The sequence below is a fragment of the Pseudopipra pipra genome, chromosome 6 (genome assembly GCF_036250125.1).
Source record: "Pseudopipra pipra isolate bDixPip1 chromosome 6, bDixPip1.hap1, whole genome shotgun sequence".
Classification (NCBI taxonomy): domain Eukaryota; kingdom Metazoa; phylum Chordata; class Aves; order Passeriformes; family Pipridae; genus Pseudopipra; species Pseudopipra pipra.
In genome coordinates this window covers 11788688-11807055 of record NC_087554.1, presented here as the reverse complement: position 1 = coordinate 11807055, position 18368 = coordinate 11788688, and the positions used below count along the sequence as shown (strand labels likewise).

General features: G+C 41.4%; 1 protein-coding gene and 1 long non-coding RNA gene across 3 annotated transcripts; one reads left to right on the top strand and one right to left on the bottom strand.

Annotated features, from left to right (window-relative positions):
- Nucleotides 1-48: 48 nt before the first annotated feature.
- On the top strand, nucleotides 49-9372 carry LOC135415532 (uncharacterized). Its single transcript, XR_010431173.1, has 2 exons — nucleotides 49-319; nucleotides 998-9372. It is a non-coding gene; the product is annotated as an uncharacterized LOC135415532 (long non-coding RNA).
- TMEM41B (transmembrane protein 41B) lies at nucleotides 6577-18349 on the bottom strand. Of its 2 annotated transcripts, none has more exons than XM_064657355.1 (7): nucleotides 18147-18349; nucleotides 16243-16360; nucleotides 15021-15149; nucleotides 13207-13300; nucleotides 12254-12358; nucleotides 10191-10329; nucleotides 6577-9370 (listed from the first exon to the last, which is right to left on the bottom strand). In XM_064657355.1, the coding sequence occupies exons 1-7, from the start codon at nucleotides 18223-18225 to the stop codon at nucleotides 9201-9203; spliced, it is 834 nt and encodes a 277-aa protein (XP_064513425.1). In that variant the 5' UTR covers nucleotides 18226-18349; the 3' UTR covers nucleotides 6577-9200. The 2 variants fall into 2 exon arrangements, with proteins under 2 accessions (XP_064513425.1, XP_064513424.1); XM_064657354.1 differs by lacking the exon at nucleotides 18147-18349 and adding an exon at nucleotides 16462-17828.
- Between the last annotated feature and the right edge of the window lie 19 nt (nucleotides 18350-18368).

Below are 18368 nucleotides of genomic sequence, written 5' to 3'. Positions count from 1 at the left end.
CGCAACGCCGCGCGTGCGCCCTGCGCGTGGGGGGTGACGTCATGCTGCTGCTGGTGCTCGCGCCGGGCCTGCCTGAGGGGGCGGCCGTGGCGAGGGGGCGGCGGTGCCGGGGGATCGCGGCGCTGCCCCGGTGAGAGCCTCCGGAACGCGATCTGCCCCCTCCCAGCTGAGAACCACAGCATGGGCCAGGCTGGAAGGGACCACAGCAGGTCATGTGGTCCAACCTCCCTGCTCAAGCAGGGTTATCCCAGAGCACAGAATTGCGTCTGAATACCTCCAGCGAGGAAGACTCCACACCCTCTCTGGGCAACCTGTTCCGGTGCGGTCACTTAGTTCTTCCTCTTGTTCTTCCTCATGTTCAACCTCTGTGCATCAGTTTCTGCCCATTGTTTCATTTCCTATTGCTCAGCACCACCGGGCAGAGCCTGGTCCATCCTCGTCGCACCCTCCCTTCAGACACTGAGACATTGATGAGGTCCCCCCTAAGTCGTCTGTCCTCAAGGCTGAGCAGAATCACAGAATCAATTACGTTGGAAGTGACCTCTGAGATCACTGAGTCCAATCTATTGTGTCCAGGCCCAATTCCCTCAGCCTTTCCTCACAGAAGAGATTCTCCAGTCCCTTGATCAACTTTGTTGGCCCCCACTGGACCCACTCCAGGAGCTCCACGACTCTCCTGTACGGAACCAGAACCAGACACAGAGGACAGGAAGGCACTGCTGGGGCCACTTGCTCAGGGCACAGATCAGTGTGGTGGTGCTCTGAAAGCAGCTCTGGGCCTGGGTCCTCCCATCACCTTCAGCTTCCCATCGCCTCTCCCTAAGGGCTGTGGCCCCAATCCTGTCATGACTCCACAGCTTCCTGGAGCAGCCGTGCCCTGAAATGGCCCAGGTCACGGGGAGGGTGGGTGCAGGGGAAGTGCTTTGAAGGTTATTTGGTTTTAAGAGGGCTTTCTTTTTCCTACTTGGATTAACATCACAGGCATCTCTGTTAACAGTTGGGCTTCCACAGCTGTGTGAAATCCATTCCGCACTCTGGCCCAGCATGGAAAGGAAGACAAGCCAAAGGAAGAATGACCCAAACCAATCTGCTGAAGGGCTACTAATGTGCACTAATGTGTCTTGACAGCACTCTTCCCACTGACCATAAAGGTACCTGGGATGGCCTCATTATTCTAAAATTAGATCTGTAAGTAGTTCCCCTTCCTCTCTCTCAGTTCTCTATTTGTGGCATTTGCATCTGAATTCTTACCTATCTTGTAGGGCTTATAAAAGGAGAAATTAAAACTTTGCAGTCTTTAAGGTTTATGACCTAGGACTGCCCAAGTAGTTAAGGTTGCATCCCTAATGCTGAATTGATCAGACACCAAATAGAACTCGCTACCAAGCATACGAAACCTCACGTATTTGAGTTTTCATTGCCAAGACATACCAAGTTCTCTGTGGGCACTGGAGACAGCAGCATATGTAAGACTTCACCAATGGTTTAAGCCTTTTGCAGTACAACAATTAAGCTCTTATACCACTGGGCCCAGTGAGCTTTACCATCCTTCTTGGAAATAGGAACAACTGTGGGAAACACTGATGCTATCGTAGTCACTTGATTAAGACTGAATTGGTTATCAATGCATGAAAATCTTGGTTAGATTTGACTGACAGTTCAGTTTTAAACCACTAGTAAACTTCAGTGAAAGATTTCAATAAAGATGGCAGGGTAGGAGCAATATTAGAGTGAAAGGCTCAAGTTAACTCTACAATAAGCACATTTAGATTATGTTGAGTCTGCTTGGTGCTGTGCAGAAGACACAACAGAGAACAGAACTTGCTAAATCTGGTTGCTTTTGCTCTGCTATGCTCTCTAGCCATTTTTTGCACATTTTACTTCTCAATCTGCTTTTGATGTGGCAAAGGACAACATATTCAGCACATGGTAAACTTTTTTTGAGTAAGCCTGAACTGCAGTTTAACCCTTACAAACAAAAGTCACAGCCCAAGGGTCTCAGAAGGCCTTGTAAGAAAGGCAGAGATATTGGCAGGGGCTTTTTTTGTCAAATAAAGAGTAAAATGGGGAAATAAAAAAATTTTCTTACTTGCACTGTAACTGTTCCAGCAATAACCATGTATTTAGAAGATTTAGCAAATAAAGTTAGATGGGCCAGTAAGTAAGCAGAGAATTACCAGACATACTGTTGAGCAGCAATATTTAAATGCACATGTGCCTTGATATGCAACAGGGTAAGGGACAAGAAATGCTTTTTTAAAAGGAGAGTCTTAGACTAAGAACCTCAGATTTGCTTTGAATTGCTACAAGAAAGGGACAAGATGAGTGGAATTTGCTGAACCAGAACCACCAAAGGGTTAATTAATCAAGAGAGATAACAGTCACCACAATTTTTGCTGTGGAAGGCTCATTCATACTTTGTCAGATAAATTCTTTGCGTTCCCAGCCAACTTACAGACTCTTAAATCTGTGCATCCAGCAGCTCTACCTGAATACCTAGAGCTTTCTCCTCCCATTTTGTCAATGACTGTCTCTTTTCTATTGTATCTTTTTCGTCCCTGATGACTTAATTTCTGACATACTCTTGCCTAGTGACCACAAACATCTGTGATGTTTAATTCAAAGGCCAGTAGTTTTAATCTTGAGCAATGTTCCCATTGCAGGAAACACCCAAAATATGGCAATTCTTGAAATCAGGAAACTTTGCAAGTGGTTTAGATGTCCTTGACTGAGGCAACAACACTCTAGACTACATTACAAATTCTTCAAAGTATTCTTTATGATGTTGAGAAAAATCTGTGGAAAGGTGAATTCTGTGCAAACTATGACTCTTTAGCCACAGAATCATAAAGACATTTAGTGATTCATTGTCTTTGGCAAGACTATCAGTGTTGATTCAGCTGCTGTTTTCAATGGCAAAGACTGGTACTTTCAAGCTCAAGCCTTAAGTCAAAGAGAATAAAGTCTTTTTAAAATAGTGAAGATGGAACTTAATGCAAAGATGTCTTGATTATTCCTCATGCTAGTTAAATCAGATTTACTTTGCCAGCAATCACAGTCATGATTATTGGAAGAGTTTATTTAATAAGCAATAAGAAACCACAACAGCAAATTACAGTTTCATTCAGAAAATTGAAAGAGGCTGAAATAGGGTATCTCCTTTTTTTCTGGGCAGCTGTTTCCCAAGATGAGCTAAGCTTAGAAAGGTAACAGAGCTCAAAGCACAAACAGATTGCTGCAGCTGTCAGGGTCCTGATTGTACGAGGCACCTTCTAATGACTCTAATTAGGTTATTTACCCTGGATTCTTTGAGAAAAAAAAAATCAAAGCAGTGACTGTTACCATTAAAGCAATCCTCTCCAGTCTGCAAAACCGGACACTGGGAACTGGCTGCGATTGCTTATTGACCATGCATTTGGTGTGACATGGACACAACAGACTTCTGGCTTACAGCCTGCACACCAGATCACCCCCATCAGGGCACAGATCAGAGCACAACTGTCACTTCAAGGCACTGAACACTTCTTATGCTCCCAAGCAGCATTGTCCCTCTTGTCTCCACCTCCTAGAGACCACACTACTGACTGATATTCAGTTTGCCAACAACCAGGACCCCTCCAGGTCCCTTTCTGCAGCACTGCTCTCCAGCCTCTCATTCCCTAGTCTGTCTGTACATCCAGGGTTGCCCCATCCCAGGTGCAGAATCCGGCACTTTTCTTTTATTGAACTTCCTATGGTTGCTGATTGTCCAGTCCTCTAATTTATCAAGGTCTCTCTGCAGGGACTCCCTGCCTTCCAGGGAGTCAGCAGCTCCTCCCAGTTTAGTGTCATCTGCAAACTTGCTCAGGATCCCTTCCAGTCCTGGGCCCGAGTCCTTTATGAAGATGTTGAAGAGCACAGGGCCCAAGATGGAGCCCTGAGGAACCCCACTAGTGACAGGTCACCAGTCTGATGTCACCCCATTCACTCTCACCCTCTGTGCTCGACCCATGAGCCAGTTGTTCACCCACCACATGATGTGTTTATCCAGCTGTGGGCTGGACATTTTGTCCAGAAGGATCCTGTGAGAGACAGTATCAAAAACTGTACTGAAATCCAAACAGATTACATCAACTGGCTTCTCCCTTGGTCAGCTAGGTGACTTATGTTGTCATAAAAGGAAATCAGGTTCAACAAGCAGGACTTTCCCCTCATGAAGCCATTTTGGCTGTGACCAATGACTGCATTGCCCTCCTGGTGTTTTCCAGTAACTCCTGGAGTAATCTTCTCCATAATTTTACCAGGCACTGAAGTGAGACTGACAGGCCTGTAGTTTCCCTGGTCATCCTTCTTGCCCTTCTTGAATACTGGGACAACATTAGCCAGCTTCCAGTCAACTGGGACCTCTCCAGATTCCCAAGGCCATTCAGAAATCATTGAGAGAGGTCTCATGATGACCAGCCAGCTCTTTGAGTACTCTTGGATGAATCCCATCAGGCTGCATAGACTTATAGGAATCCAGCTGTAGAAGCAAATCTTGCACAAATTCTGGGTTGATTGGGAGTTTGTAATTCTCACAGTCATGAGAAATCAGTTTAACACAGAACAAAGAGTCAAACATACAAATGATTTAGTGATCTGCTCAGAATACTTCTTCGTGACGTGGAATTCCTCCAAGTACAGTAAACACTGCAAATTCCAGGTTTTGGATACAACTGCTCAGGGCTAGGTTGTAAAAGAAAAATCAGGAGTTATGATTGTAACGTTAGATCTTAATTACAAGGCAGATTTTTCAAAGCTATTTCCCACTTCAGCACTCCCACCCCTCTCCAGAGCCTTCTAACCTTTTAAGGCTGCGAAGAGATCATTGAAGTCCTACAGCTGTACCTGAGCAGAATTCTCTGTGTTTGGAAGGCTGTCTACAGAAAGGAGCTTTTATGAGGCTTCTCATATATACACCAGTCACTGAATTAGCTCTTGGAACCCAGACGCAGATTCTTCCTTGTGTACTATAAAACAAGGAAACGTGAATTATTACACTAAGTGGAGTATTTTTAAGAACTGGGAGGGGAGTTATAGTATGTTAGTAAATATATTATGCTCTTATTTATATTAATTGCCATTATTAACAGGCCATAACATCTTTCAGTTTGGGTGACCTGGAGCTATAAAGCCACCAGCTGAGAATTATAACTGTCACTGCAAGACATCAATTGGTCATAAAAATAGTCAGAGTCATTTTTGCAAAACTCACTCTGGATCCTGCTCTCCTGTAAAAACTTTTTTCATTTCCCTCTTAATACTCTGATACTAAACCACAGGGTTCACAAACTTATGATAGAAGGAAAGTTTTTTGTCATGTCAGTCTTCTGGGAGGAAAAAAAACATCCCCAATTTTTTAATCCTGCAAAAGAGATTGTCCCACATTATAAAAAGTAGTTCATTAAGTATTTGAGGGATGGTTTGACTTCTCCTTTCTGGCACTGGCTCTGTAGTGGATGCCAAGGAATGGACAAGCACTTCTGGGACAGGATCTGTTCACTGTGCCAAAGGATTTTAAATGGAGGAGTTTGACTAGAAGGTCTGATTCTTACTGCTTTAGCTCCCACTACTCCCAGAGTTATTACTACACTGCTACCACTTACAAGGATGAAAGAAAAAATGTGACTAAGAAACCTAAAGAAATCCTGGTTTGTTCCTTTCGAATGTATTGCCAGTGCAAAACACTAGAGGTGTGGATTTCATTCCTGTATCAACAGCTCTCACAAAAGCTTCTGTTACAGTTAGTCCTTACAACTGAAAGTGGACCTGCAGGAGCTTCTAGGTGTTTGAGTCCTTGATCAGGTACCTGGCTGAGTTGATTCTGCTGCTTGTTCAGCTTCATCCAGAGTACACTGCAGTATGAGGCAGGCAGCATCCCTCAAAGGGAGCAATACACACTGCATTTTAGTTACTGTGATAAAACTGGGTTAGGACAGAAAATGTACATGAAAATTCTCAGGAACAACACAAAAATCTTCAGTTACCTAAAAACAAATAACATGTTTTGACTTTGCATAACAACATCATTCAGTAGCATTTTAAAGAAAGACTTCTCTTTTTTAAACTTTTACTTCTTCTGTCTTACCCTTTCAGTAAGCTTTCAATACAAGAGCAAAAAAAGCATTTCATAAACTGGGCTTGACAGAATATTAAGGGAAGGTGAATGAAGCTGAAAAAAGTTTGGCACAGGGGCCTTCCATCAGGAATTAATGCAAATAAAAAAAAAGGCAAATTATGGAAATAGTTTTATTTGAGGAGATAAAACAAGTTATATCCAGTTGCCTTCCAGTGCAAACCAGAAGGACTTTTCAAATTTACTGCTGTATATGAGAAATCAATTTCAGAGAGAAAAGGAAGTCAAGTTTACCTACTTATTTTGAAATAAAGGGAGAAACAGAATTAATCTCATTTACAGATGTAATCAGCTCAGCTTAATTTTTAATCAGTCATTAAAAATACCATTTAGGAAGAACTCACCCCTTTTAAACAGGTTAATAAAAAATTAAACTTAGTGGGAAGTTCAGCATGCTTCATGATACTCAAAAAATACAGGGCTTCATATTTTATATAATAGCTTTATTATCAAATAAAGAGAGACACTTAGTAATGATGTCATGCAGGTATCACAAAAAATTCCAGAAGATAAACAGGTCACCTAACAGCTCAAAATCCCTTGCAATTAAAAAACAAAGCTACATCTTTCTGATTTCCTGGTAAGTTTCTTGGTAGCCGCTGTTTTTCTGCCAAAATGTTACAGCTCTCTCTCGGATCACTTGCTGGATTCCCTACAGGAAAGAGTAGGCTAGTACAGTATTCCACAGCACAGTGCTTTTCTTTGCCTTTTTCACAAGGCCTGCCTTACTCTTCAAAACCCTCAGAACTCTTCATGGGGTAGGGAACCACTTCAGGCTGTTGGCAGCTGAAGATAAACATGGAAGGGACAGGTTAAAAAAATGCTAAGGTTTTGAAAAAATAAAGAACCTTATTTTCAACCTTTTTAAGGTTTTAAGGCTTTTAGTCATTGTGATGGGAACTCAGTCTTATGGCTCAAACACAGGTTTTGAGTAACAAAGCCTGATCCCATCTACACAGTGAAACAGAACTCAGTGAAAAAGTCAAGTGATAGCATAGTTAGATTGAAACATAGCTCAGTTCCTTCTTTAGTGTCAAGGTTCCACCAAAACATTGGCTTTACACAGCATAGAAGGGATTTTACAACAGCATCTGTTATTGACCAGAAATTTAGACAAAAGCCACTGGACAGTAAGTAGTAGGTAATTTATTCTAAGAGCTCATCTGCATGAAAAATTAACTATGCAGAAAAGCAGGCTGTAAATCTACAGCAGCTTCATACTCAGTAGTCCAGGGGACCCTTGCTCACACAGCTAAATTCACACTCAGAGTTACTATGGAATAAATCCCTTGGGTAGAGGAACTCTGGAGATTAGAACAGCAGCAATAAAAGTAATCACTGTTCAGTTTTAAATGCCAAAGTACACTTTTAGAGTAAATTCTATATAACAAAATAATTGCTGAAGCTGAATGATCTTACAATAAGTTTGCAAACAGAACTGATATGAATTCCTTATGTAAAAAATACCATTTACTGTGCAGCCCAGATTTAAATAAAAGACAAATAGTGTATCAATAGTATTTACTATATATTTACATATAATACTGTGATGAAATGAAAGAGTCAATTAACATTATGTTACAAAATGAATAAACCCATTTAAAGGTACCAGTACCTTTTACAGTATCACATTTATGGAACTGTTCTCTTACATCTCAAAGATCTGTGATATGATCATGAGTTAACACGAGGACACAGACAAATAAACCCTGGAACTGGAGCACATGCTGATGTGTTGACTCCCATTTCAGCAAGACACTGCAGGGGCACCAACTTAAAGCATGTCAGCAGCACTGGTTTCAGAGGGGTAAAACTCCAGTGCCCTCCCCAGTTCCTCACTGGTCAGGGCCTCGTTTCATGGGATTCCACTGACAACACAACAAACTACGACAGCTGGAAGCACACAGGGAGAGGTATCACATACCTCACACGTATTTCTCCTGAAGGTGAACCAGAGCTGGTTGCCCATTGCCAGTTCCTGAGTTAGGAGACAATGGAACCCTCCTTTCATTTTTATATACACTGACACAAGAGCCTGCTGTCACATGGTGCTTTGAGCATTATTTGGGATCAGCTACTTAACAGGAACTGCACCAGTTTGTGTACCTGACATTTCTTCTAGCTAAACAAGCTGCAATGAAGAATTCTATAGTCTTTACATATTGCTTGTGAAATGGTAATATTACACTGCTTAAGCATTTTTAAATCACTTGAGAACTGAAAGTTTTATATAACCATACGATCACTTTAAATTGGCAGGATAAATCTATGCAAGTGAAATATTGGCAAAATAATAAACATGAAAAAAATTAAAATTAGAACTTAAGAATCATCAGCCAGCCAAGATAAAAATTCTAAGCTGCTCTCTCCCTTTCTATATCCTCTCCCAGAATAAAACTTAACAGAGGACAAGAGGGAATGATGTGACACTTCACCTTTGTTAATCCAGTTAGTAAAGCAGATGTAGGTTCAAGTATTTAATTCCACACAGCACTAATAAATAGAAGTAAACAAACAGGATGAGAATAACATTGTAGTTAAAGTACTGCAAAGAACCTTTGTTTCTGATTGAGCACCGTTCTTATATTATTATTTTGAAACTCCCAAAGGCAAAAAGGAAGGGAAATATTGTTAGTGAGAAATGCTCTCAGACCAGATCACATGCAAGCCTACAGAGAATGTTACAAAGTTGGACTGGGTAATTAAGGTTTTTTTCTTCCAAGTGTTAGAAAGCATCAGCACATTACAATTTTTGCTCTGCATATAACTAGAGCAAGATGTTACACCTATGTTTTCACTTCCCTCATTCTGAGAGCCACACACACACACCCAAAGCAAAACACTGATGGTTTGGTTACAAAACTATATGCAGTACATATCTGAACACAGTTCCTTCCATTTAAGGCCATGTGTTCATTTAAAGACATTCTTATCAATTACAAGCCTCCCCTTTAATTGCTTAAGATCCAATAGAAAAGCAAATATACAAATATCAGAAGTGCTGATCCTGAGATGAAGTATGGGAAATTCTGGTCCAGTTTGATCCTTATTCAAACTTCTGTTTCAGTTTCTTCTGGAAGAGAGCTGGTAGGATGGAGAGGATGGCTAGAAACATGAGAACAAAAACAGAGTTCCAGGAAACAGCCTCCCCTGCTGTTGTAAGCTGGTACAGCGTTGTTCCTGCCTTAATGGCTACAAAAGACGGTGGTGCCACACCTGCAGCAGGGAAAGGATGAAAAAAACAACTTGTTAGGGTAAAAAAAAACCATAAATTAGTCATCCAACTTCTAACACCAAAAGTTTGAGATTTTGTCACCTTGTGCTTTTTTTTTTTAAGAGGGCTGTAAATACAGAAATCAGAGACGAAAAACACTTATCAAAAGAACTGGTTTTACACCATTTTTTAACACAAACTCGAACACAAGTCTAAGCAAATAATCTCTGCTTTTTAGAGTCTGCAGATTGCAGGTTGTCTATTTTACAAAGTGATTTTATTTAAGTTCATAAAGGTAAAATATGGATTGTTTCCTAACCAGATTAAAAAGTGTTAGCAAAAATATGCCAATTAAGAAACTTAAAGTGTTTAGCACTACGTTAATTAAATTATTAATTCACTCCTCAGGAGACACGTTTTAATGGACAACATGGAGTGGGAAGCTGAGAAATAATGCTTCAGATTAACATCATGTACACCCTCATGCAACCATGCTGAGCCCAAAATAGGAGCATGTAATTGTTCACAAGCATTACAGTCATGGAGCAGAACAAAATGTTACTAATAAAGTGTTCATATAATGTGTTTCCTTAAGCAAGTAATTAAGCCTGGGCTCATTACCTCTCATCCAGGACACGAGAACAGTCCCAACTGCTAAAATCTTTTGATGCCATAAGCTCCACACATAGAAACAACATGCTTGTGGAATCTTTCAGCTATGTGGTAGGTGTGATCTCAGCTGAATAACACATACAGGGAGAGATAAATCATGCCCCTTCTTCTGGCCCCCCCAAACTATGGCTCACAAGCCACAATTCTTACCTAGGAAAGTGCCAATGAAAAACACTTTCAATGGCACATTGATTACAGGAGATGTTATATTGATAAACCAATTGGGAAGAAAAGGTGTTATTCTCAAAAATATTATGTAGTTAATGAGGTGTTCTCTGTGTCGTTCAACCTGCCAAAACAAAAACAACAAAAAAAATTAGTAAAAAAAAATCCCTGCCTTGAAAATACAGAACGATTTTACTCCTAGAGGTTTGTGAGGGAGGTCCTATCTTTTGTACACATTGACAAGTTGCAAACATAAACAGCAGTTAAACAATGCATGAGGGGAAGAGTCACCAGTGAATCACCTGTAAATAGTACTCAGTCTGGAAATACCGGTCTGTGGCAGAGCACCCAACTCAAGCAGCAAGTCATTCGGGACAGCAGCAGGCCTTACCCAACTCCAGCACAGCTCCCTCTGCCTAACTGTAGCCCAACCAACACAGCCAGCCCGTAACTCCATTCCTAAAGCTTGTGCAGGAACTAGCAATGAAGTTTGTTCCTCAGCCCATTCTGCCCTAACTCACGATCCAACCTGAAACACAGCTATATTCCTCACTTGAAGCTTACCCAGGTCATGGCTCTGAACTTCATCAGGTGGCTGCTGCCAGCACAGTTGCAAAGCCTGTCTCTCCATATGTTCAAATGCCCAGCATCACCCAGGAGCAAGGACAACAGCTCCAACTCCATTCACAGTTTTCATTATACTCTCAGGTGTAGCCCAGCTCCTTACACCAGTGCTACAAGCAAGGTCTCTTCTCCTGCCAGCCTGGCTTTAGCAAATCAGCTCTTTTAAACAAGTAGTGTAACCTCAAACCAAGTTACCAGGATGGCAAAGCATCCTCCACTTCTGGCCTATCCTGGCAGACCTTCACTAAGCTTAAGCCCAAACACGGTCATCTGGCCCCAAAGAGTGGAAATCAAACCTGGTCCGATTGCAATTCCATCTGAAACCTCACAGAGCAACTCACCCCAGTCACAACCCTGTTTTTCAGCTTTAGGCAAATTTATATTTAACTGTAACACCAAAATCAGAAGCCCTGCTGTTGTTCAGTAATAATACTGTAGGGTTTTTAAATCTCAGTGAAGGACAAATATTTAAATATTGATTAATGCTGCACATGAAATGGCTTAGCCCTCAATATGCAAGGATGATACGGTCCTATTAACCTGGAAACAGTGAGATACGAGCTGCACATGTAATTTAAAATCATATTTACTTCTACTAATGGAAATAGGAACCATTTGCTACTCAGAGTGGCCTCAAGATTATACTGCAATATAATCTTGATTTTATAATTCTGAAACATTAAAATATACTTGGGTCTAGAGTCAAAACACTATTGTATCATTTACTGAGGTCAATTGTGCCAGACACAGCTCCATATCTTATCTAATGAGGAAAAGTTTAAAGTATTTTTATGTGATTCAAAAAAATCCTGAATAGAATACAGTAGTAAGTTGTGCTTCATGCTTGCAAAAAAAAAAATAAATGTTTGAACATGTTTCAGAGTATCAAAAAAAAGAGACAAAAGGTCAAGTACAAATCATACACTGTTTTTGTATTTCAGAACCTTTAGCTTCCTCTCACAATTAAGTCTTGCTGAAAATAACGTTACCAGATACTGTAACAGAAAGTTTCTAAACGCTCCAGCTACAATAACACCTTCAAATCGAGGTTTTGCAATCAGACATACAGCTACAGGTTTCCCTGCCCTACAAAAACACAAGCCCAGCTTTCATTAGCCCTGATGGTTAGAGCAATTACTTGGCATTACCTGAAGCTGCAGAGGGTTCCTATTGACACTAGCTAAAGCAGAGGGTGGTCAATTAAAAACTCTTCCTAGGTAAGAACAACTTTCTCATGGGAAATACCATAAAAACAGGAATACTCCCCACTGTTTAAAAACACACAGAGAAAGTAACTACACACTCTCGGAGAGGAGTCGGAATCCTCTCTTTATAACTAGATACATGTGCACAAGCCCTCCTAGATTTCCATGCTATTCCACTATACATTTTGTATCAAATTCCAGCATCTCTAGAAGCCTTACCTGTTCTGACCATTTTACTGCTTTTTCTGTTAAATATCTGTATACAACAGGACGTCCCACTAGGTATGAAAGCATATAGCAAAATGAAGCTCCAAGTCCTGAGCACTGAAAAAAAAAAAAGACAACAAATGAGTAGAAACTCTAATTAATCTCAGCCTTGTATCCCTGTTAATTACACCAGGGGGCTAGAGCCTGTTTCCATTCAGCCCTCCATCAGTATGTACATGCCCCCTAAGAATGCTGTTGACCCAAAACAGTTCCCTTATTTCCAAAGGCATTTAGATCAATCTTAACATTCCAAGTAGAAAACTTTGACTATCTGTCAGTTAACACTGAGTGCTTCTGCAGTTTTAAGATTTTGAACAGTAAAAGCTTTGCAAATAAGGGGCACAGTGGCACTAAAGAGATTCAAACCTGAAAATTCAGCCACATGGTCCTCCCTACCTACTCAATCACTCAATAATCTCAATACTAAGGCACATTACAACTGCATCTTTTGCACATCTTTTTTGAAGCTTGTCGATAATATACATTTCAAATCTTAAATTAAGCTTCTTGCACATTTAAGCCATTTAAAAAACAGACGCATTTCGCAGTGCGATAATAAAACCACCGTAATTGTGTTCTGAAATTACAACTGGGTTCTGGCAGATGGTAAACAAATTTAGAATAAAGTAAACTCTGGCTGATTCACACTCGAATGCCTTGGTTATTAAGAAAACTTGGAGAAACAGCTTAGTGTTTTGGATCATCACCCCATGCTACGGTGAATTTTGTGGATAACACCATTCTCACAGCAGAGCTAAATGAGAACTCATTTGTTTGCCAGAAACTGAAGTATATCCCTGTTTTGCTCAGACTCTGATCGTTTCCAACAGGAAGCTGCTCACATGCTTGGTTGTATTCCAAAGAGATAGAAATACGTGCCCTCACAAGCTATCTTCCATACTTACCAAACAAACAAGAAATAAGGCCAGCGGAAAGGGATAAAGGAACCCTGACAGGATACTGAGGAATATAGACCCAGGAATAGCAAATGTTTGCAAGCTGGATGCATTTTAGTCAAGGAGAAAAACACTTTTAAAAAGCCACCCACTTAATTTTCCAAGCATTCAAGATACATGTTACCATGTCGATATATAGGCACAGCCTCTCAAGATCCTTGCTTCAACATACATTTGTGGAGTAGCGCAAGAAGCTCAAGCACAGAGCAACAAGGGGTAGATTCATCATTCTATATACAAAAAAATAAGTCACTACATAAAAGCTGACTATATTTTTCTCTCCATCTGTGCTACAACTGACGCTGGGGATTTATTGGGACTTCCAGGAAACACATTCTTCTGATTTTACATTGTTTACTACAGATAAGCGGTTTCAGATATTCACTCTGACAAGTTCACAGGGCTGTCCAAGCCCACAATTACAAATTTCATGGAAGACTGAAATGTATGAAGGCAGCTGCTTCCTTACAGGTAGGCATGGTGTAATCACTCATTACAGTACATGATCACTAATTTCAGTCAGTGATTTTCAAAAAGGCAACAATTAAGTTTCTGCAGTATAAACCAATAGGCAGTTGAGCTTCAGGCTTGCTAGGCACACTTGAGGCTATCAGGTGTTGCCCACTTTGGATAGAAAAGTTAAAGCAAAAAAAAAAAAATCTGCACACTACTTTATCTGAGTTGAATTGACCTAAATATTAAAAAGCCAGATAATCTTCCTGGAGTCCATTACAACCAGTACAGGTTCTGCTAAGCAAGTGTCAAGGTTCGGAGATAACTGGAACACGCCTGTCAGTGGATCACAGTCTACTGCTGTGACAGTGAATGTCGTCACATCAGCTGCTACAGTAGACCAATAAACAGCCAAGTCTATTCTACTTCTTGTTAATATATAAACTAACATTTTAATTTTCTTCCTAAACCTATTATTGGTGAAACACACTTTAAAAGAATAAGATAAAGGATAATCACTGATGGCACATTCAGTGCTGTCTTTCTTGAGTTATGAAAGCCTTCTGCACGAAAACGAACCTCTTAAACAGCTTTTGAAGTTATTAACCTTTAGTTGAGTGTTCCAGTTAAGAGTGTGTTTAATGATTAATTAATATATTCAGCACTCAGGAGAAAGAAGTTGACACAGAACACAGGTAGCCTTTGTGTCCCGCTGGACAGAAAGTACTTCAGAAATCCAGCTCCCTCTAAAAGGAAACAGAGATTTGGTTTTCTGAAAGTGGGCACTGCAGAGACGAGAGACGGCTCAAAACACTTTCCTTCAGAAATGTTGTTAAATATTCTGTAAATTACCCTCATATGGCACTTTTGAATGTCTCAAGGAAAAGCAGTGCAATAGTCTCAGTTTTCCTATAGAATCACAGTAATTTCTAACTCAAAATTCAGTTTCCAATTTATAGAGTTAGCATAGCACTAAAGTGAGACCAAGCTTAATACCACAGATAAGAATACTGTCCATAACAGACACAGTAAAGGTGAAGCTGCTTCCCCAACAGCATTTACTACTATAAATGCATACATCAATTTCTTTCTACACAACCCTTTCTTATAGTCCTAAAAACCTACTGGAACACTCAGTAAAAGTTTTTAAGTTCAAAGATTTTAAAATATTTGTGTCTGTTCATAAACACTCCCAGGTATGTTCAACTTTTTCATCCACGATCAAGAATTTATAAATTCATATTTTTCATTTAGTGTTTCAGAGAAGTATGGCTACAACAAAACTGCCCTTTATGTCCAAAAAAGGATACAAAACATATGTGGCAAAGTAAGCCACTAACACTTGAACGTAAAACGTGTCCTTATATTTGGACAGGACTTTTCCCAAGGCCTTTGCATCATCCATATCTCTAGGAACCTTTATACATTCTCTTTCTTCTCTGGAGAGAAAAAAAAAAAATCAGGAGTGATGGAAATATAATCAAATAGTACAATTACTGAATATAGACATAATTATACACGCTACATCACTAAACTACAGCCTCAGCAAACAAACCATTATTATTGCTGTGATAATGTTCTCAAAGGAACACTTATTATTTACAGTTTGGTTTATATTAGAAAATCCCCAATTTTAGATATTTGCAACCCTTTTTTTTAATTCAGTACAATCATCTGCTTCTTTTCTAGGATTTTTATTTTCTTACCAAGTACTGATCAAAAAGAAATAATTACGCAACCCAAACCTTGGCAACTGAAAGCACTCAACATTTCATCCAAAACCAAACACAGCCGCCTCAACGCTGGGGTCACAACATTTGAAGTGCAGCAAGAGAGGCAGAACTTCACCTCACAAATAAATAAAGCTTTCAGGGCAAAATCTCAGGTCACACCTCAACCCTGGGCAGCACAGTTGAGTGTCTTCACTCCCTCTGTATCAGACTTAAGGATTGAGCTGTTGCAAACTGAACTTGTTGAGCCACTTAATCAGACAGAAAATTAACTACTAAAAGGAAAAGGAAAGTTGTCAGGCAAGCAGGCTTCCATCCTGTCAACCTGCCTACCTTTCCAACACACATACGTGATGACACAAAAGGAGAAAAAGAGAACATGAAGCTCAGCTAAGAAGGATTTCCCCTTTTGGTGCCAGCCTCCAGTTTTACCAGTGTACAAGGAATTTTAAAGCGAAACCAGCCCTAACCAAGCATATTCTGGCTCTCAGCTGAAGAAGGTTAAGAACACAGTCAGTTAACACTGCTGATGTGATGGGGGTAACACTTCAAAACACGGTATCACAACTGTGCAACAGAACCCCAGGTCAAGTACAACTCTCTTTACACAGATCCTACTGGTCAGTATCTCAGTATTAAGCTCTGTATCCTGACATTCTAGGCTATAAACTCAAAGTTATTTTAGGTTATGTCTATAATTAACCCATGTGAGTAAAATTCACTTAACCCCATGCAGGCTTTTCTAAAATTCGATACTGAAAATCAAACGCATTAAGAAATTAATATTTCCTGATATACTTACTCACTAAGTTGTGGGAAATTTTTATATACCAGGAACATAAGGAAAGCAGCTGATAAGAATATGGAGACCAAAATAAGAAGTGATGTCCGAGCCGATCCACCTTCTGCGAGAGCTTTCCCTGAAATTAAACATAAAACAAAGTTAGAAAAAACCCCAACACTACCAAAACAAAAGAAGGAAAAGCAATCCCTCACATTTTACAACAGATTTCAAACTTACACTTTAAGGGAATATTAAAAGTAATCCCTCTTCTGGGCATAATCTTCCCACAAATGCTTTTGGTAACATATATAGCTCACATTCCCTGAAAGCTTTCAAACAAATTTGCAGTTCTTACACTGGCAAACATCCCATAGAAGTCAACTTCTATGATCCAAAATAATTTGAGCATCAATTAATAAATACATTTCTAAAGAGAAAAACAGAGCAAAACGACATAAGCCATACGTATTTTTTCCTTTTCACCAGGAATCTTCTGCCAGTCTAATTAACTAGATTTAACTTGAAGTTAAATTTTCAGTATGTACAATACAACTTTGAAACCTGCTCAATAACAGATTTGCGGGTTTTTTTCCCCTCCAATGAAAGGTTACCAGGCACAGCCACTGGCCAGTTAGCTGATACACACTCATCAGGAAGAAACATGTAAACACATGCACACCAGCCTGTAATATAAAGATTACAGTTCCTGGACTTGGGAATTACCAGAAGAGGACTTCTCTTGGATATGTCTTTATAAATTTTTATTAGCCTTTAAATTCTTGTGTAAGGGAAGCAATGGGAGTACAGTAAGTGACACAATTACATTTTAGGCCTGTATTTTATATTTTTATTAAAATGACCACATATGTGCAATATGCTGTTTCACACAAATGCAGCTATACGCATGAAGAACTTTAAACTGAAAGAAACAGTAAGAACCCTCTGCACCCACACTAGGGTGTGTATGTGTGTGAGTATTAAACCACTCTCTCCTTGGGAACTTTGAGGCTTGCACAGCTTCCCACCGAGGGTCACCTGAACAGCACACCAAAAGCCAAGCCTGTGTTTTCCCTCGCACTGGCATGACCACAATGCCAATACACAACACTCAGACGGGTCACGCTGACACCTCACTGTTGTGAAACACAGAAAGAGGATGACGAAACCCACAGAGCCAGCTGGACGAGCTGGCAATTGTATGGGCTTAAAGGTTTTTTAGGTTTGAGGTCTGCACAACCCCGCAGGTGTGCGCTGGGTCAGCCGAGGCCAAACGAGGCCAAAGGCAGCATCCATGAACCAGGTACAACCACAGAATCCCAGAATGGGTCAGGCTGGAAGGGACCACAGTGGTTTACCTGGTCCCACCTCCCTACTCAGGCAGGGTCATCCCGGAGCACATGGCACAGGGTTTCGTCCAGAGAGCTCTTGAGCATCTCCAGCAAGGGAGACTCCACAGTCCCTCTGGGCAGCCTGTTCCAGTGCGCTGCGACCGTGGTTAGTCTGACACCACCTTCTCCAAGGAGCAAAATAAATAAATAAATAGATAAATAAATAAGCAACTTAGAAGGCGAAAAAAGGAAAACACAGCCAACTGCACTTTCTGCCACTTCCACTTTCTGTACTTCAGCCGTGCCGGTTGTGGAATAACACACACACACGCATACAGACCCACGCGTGTTCCCTCACGCAGGGGAGAAGGCAAAGGAGCTGGTGCCCCATCCCAGCACCCGCGGGGCAGGAGCCGCCTCACCCCACACGCACCGTCCGGGGCCGCGCCGCCCTCCCGCCCGAGAGCCCGCGCGGGACGGGGCCGGTGCTCGAGCACCGACGGGCACCGAGAGCCAAACCAGGGCCCGGGCCCGTCCCCGTCCCGCTGCCAGGGCGAGGTCACCGCCGCTCCCGCCGCCCCGAGCCCCCGGCACCTTCCAGAAGCTGCCGCTGGTGCCTGGCGCTCTCCGCCGCCTGGCAAGGCCCGCGCTCCGCCGCCCTCCGCTGCGCCATGGCTCCGCGACACCCCGCGGCCCGGCGAGTCAGCGCCGGGGCAGGCCTCGGCGGCACCGGGAGCCGCGGGCAGGAGGAGGCGGGACCGGCCGCACCGAGAGCCGCGGGCAGGAGGAGCAGGAGGAGGCGGGACCGGCCGCTCC

Excerpts from the sequence above, each read along its gene's own strand:
- TMEM41B (XM_064657355.1), bottom strand. The coding sequence starts at position 18,225 with ATGGCGCAGCGGAGGGCGGCGGAGCGCGGGCCTTGCCAGGCGGCGGAG. Across the intron at positions 13,301-15,020 it reads TACTTTGCCACATATGTTTT|CTTGCAAACATTTGCTATTC; the intron begins GTATCCTTTTTT and ends AAATGCATCCAG. Across the intron at positions 9,371-10,190 it reads TTTCATTGGCACTTTCCTAG|GTGTGGCACCACCGTCTTTT; the intron begins GTAAGAATTGTG and ends TCCCTGCTGCAG.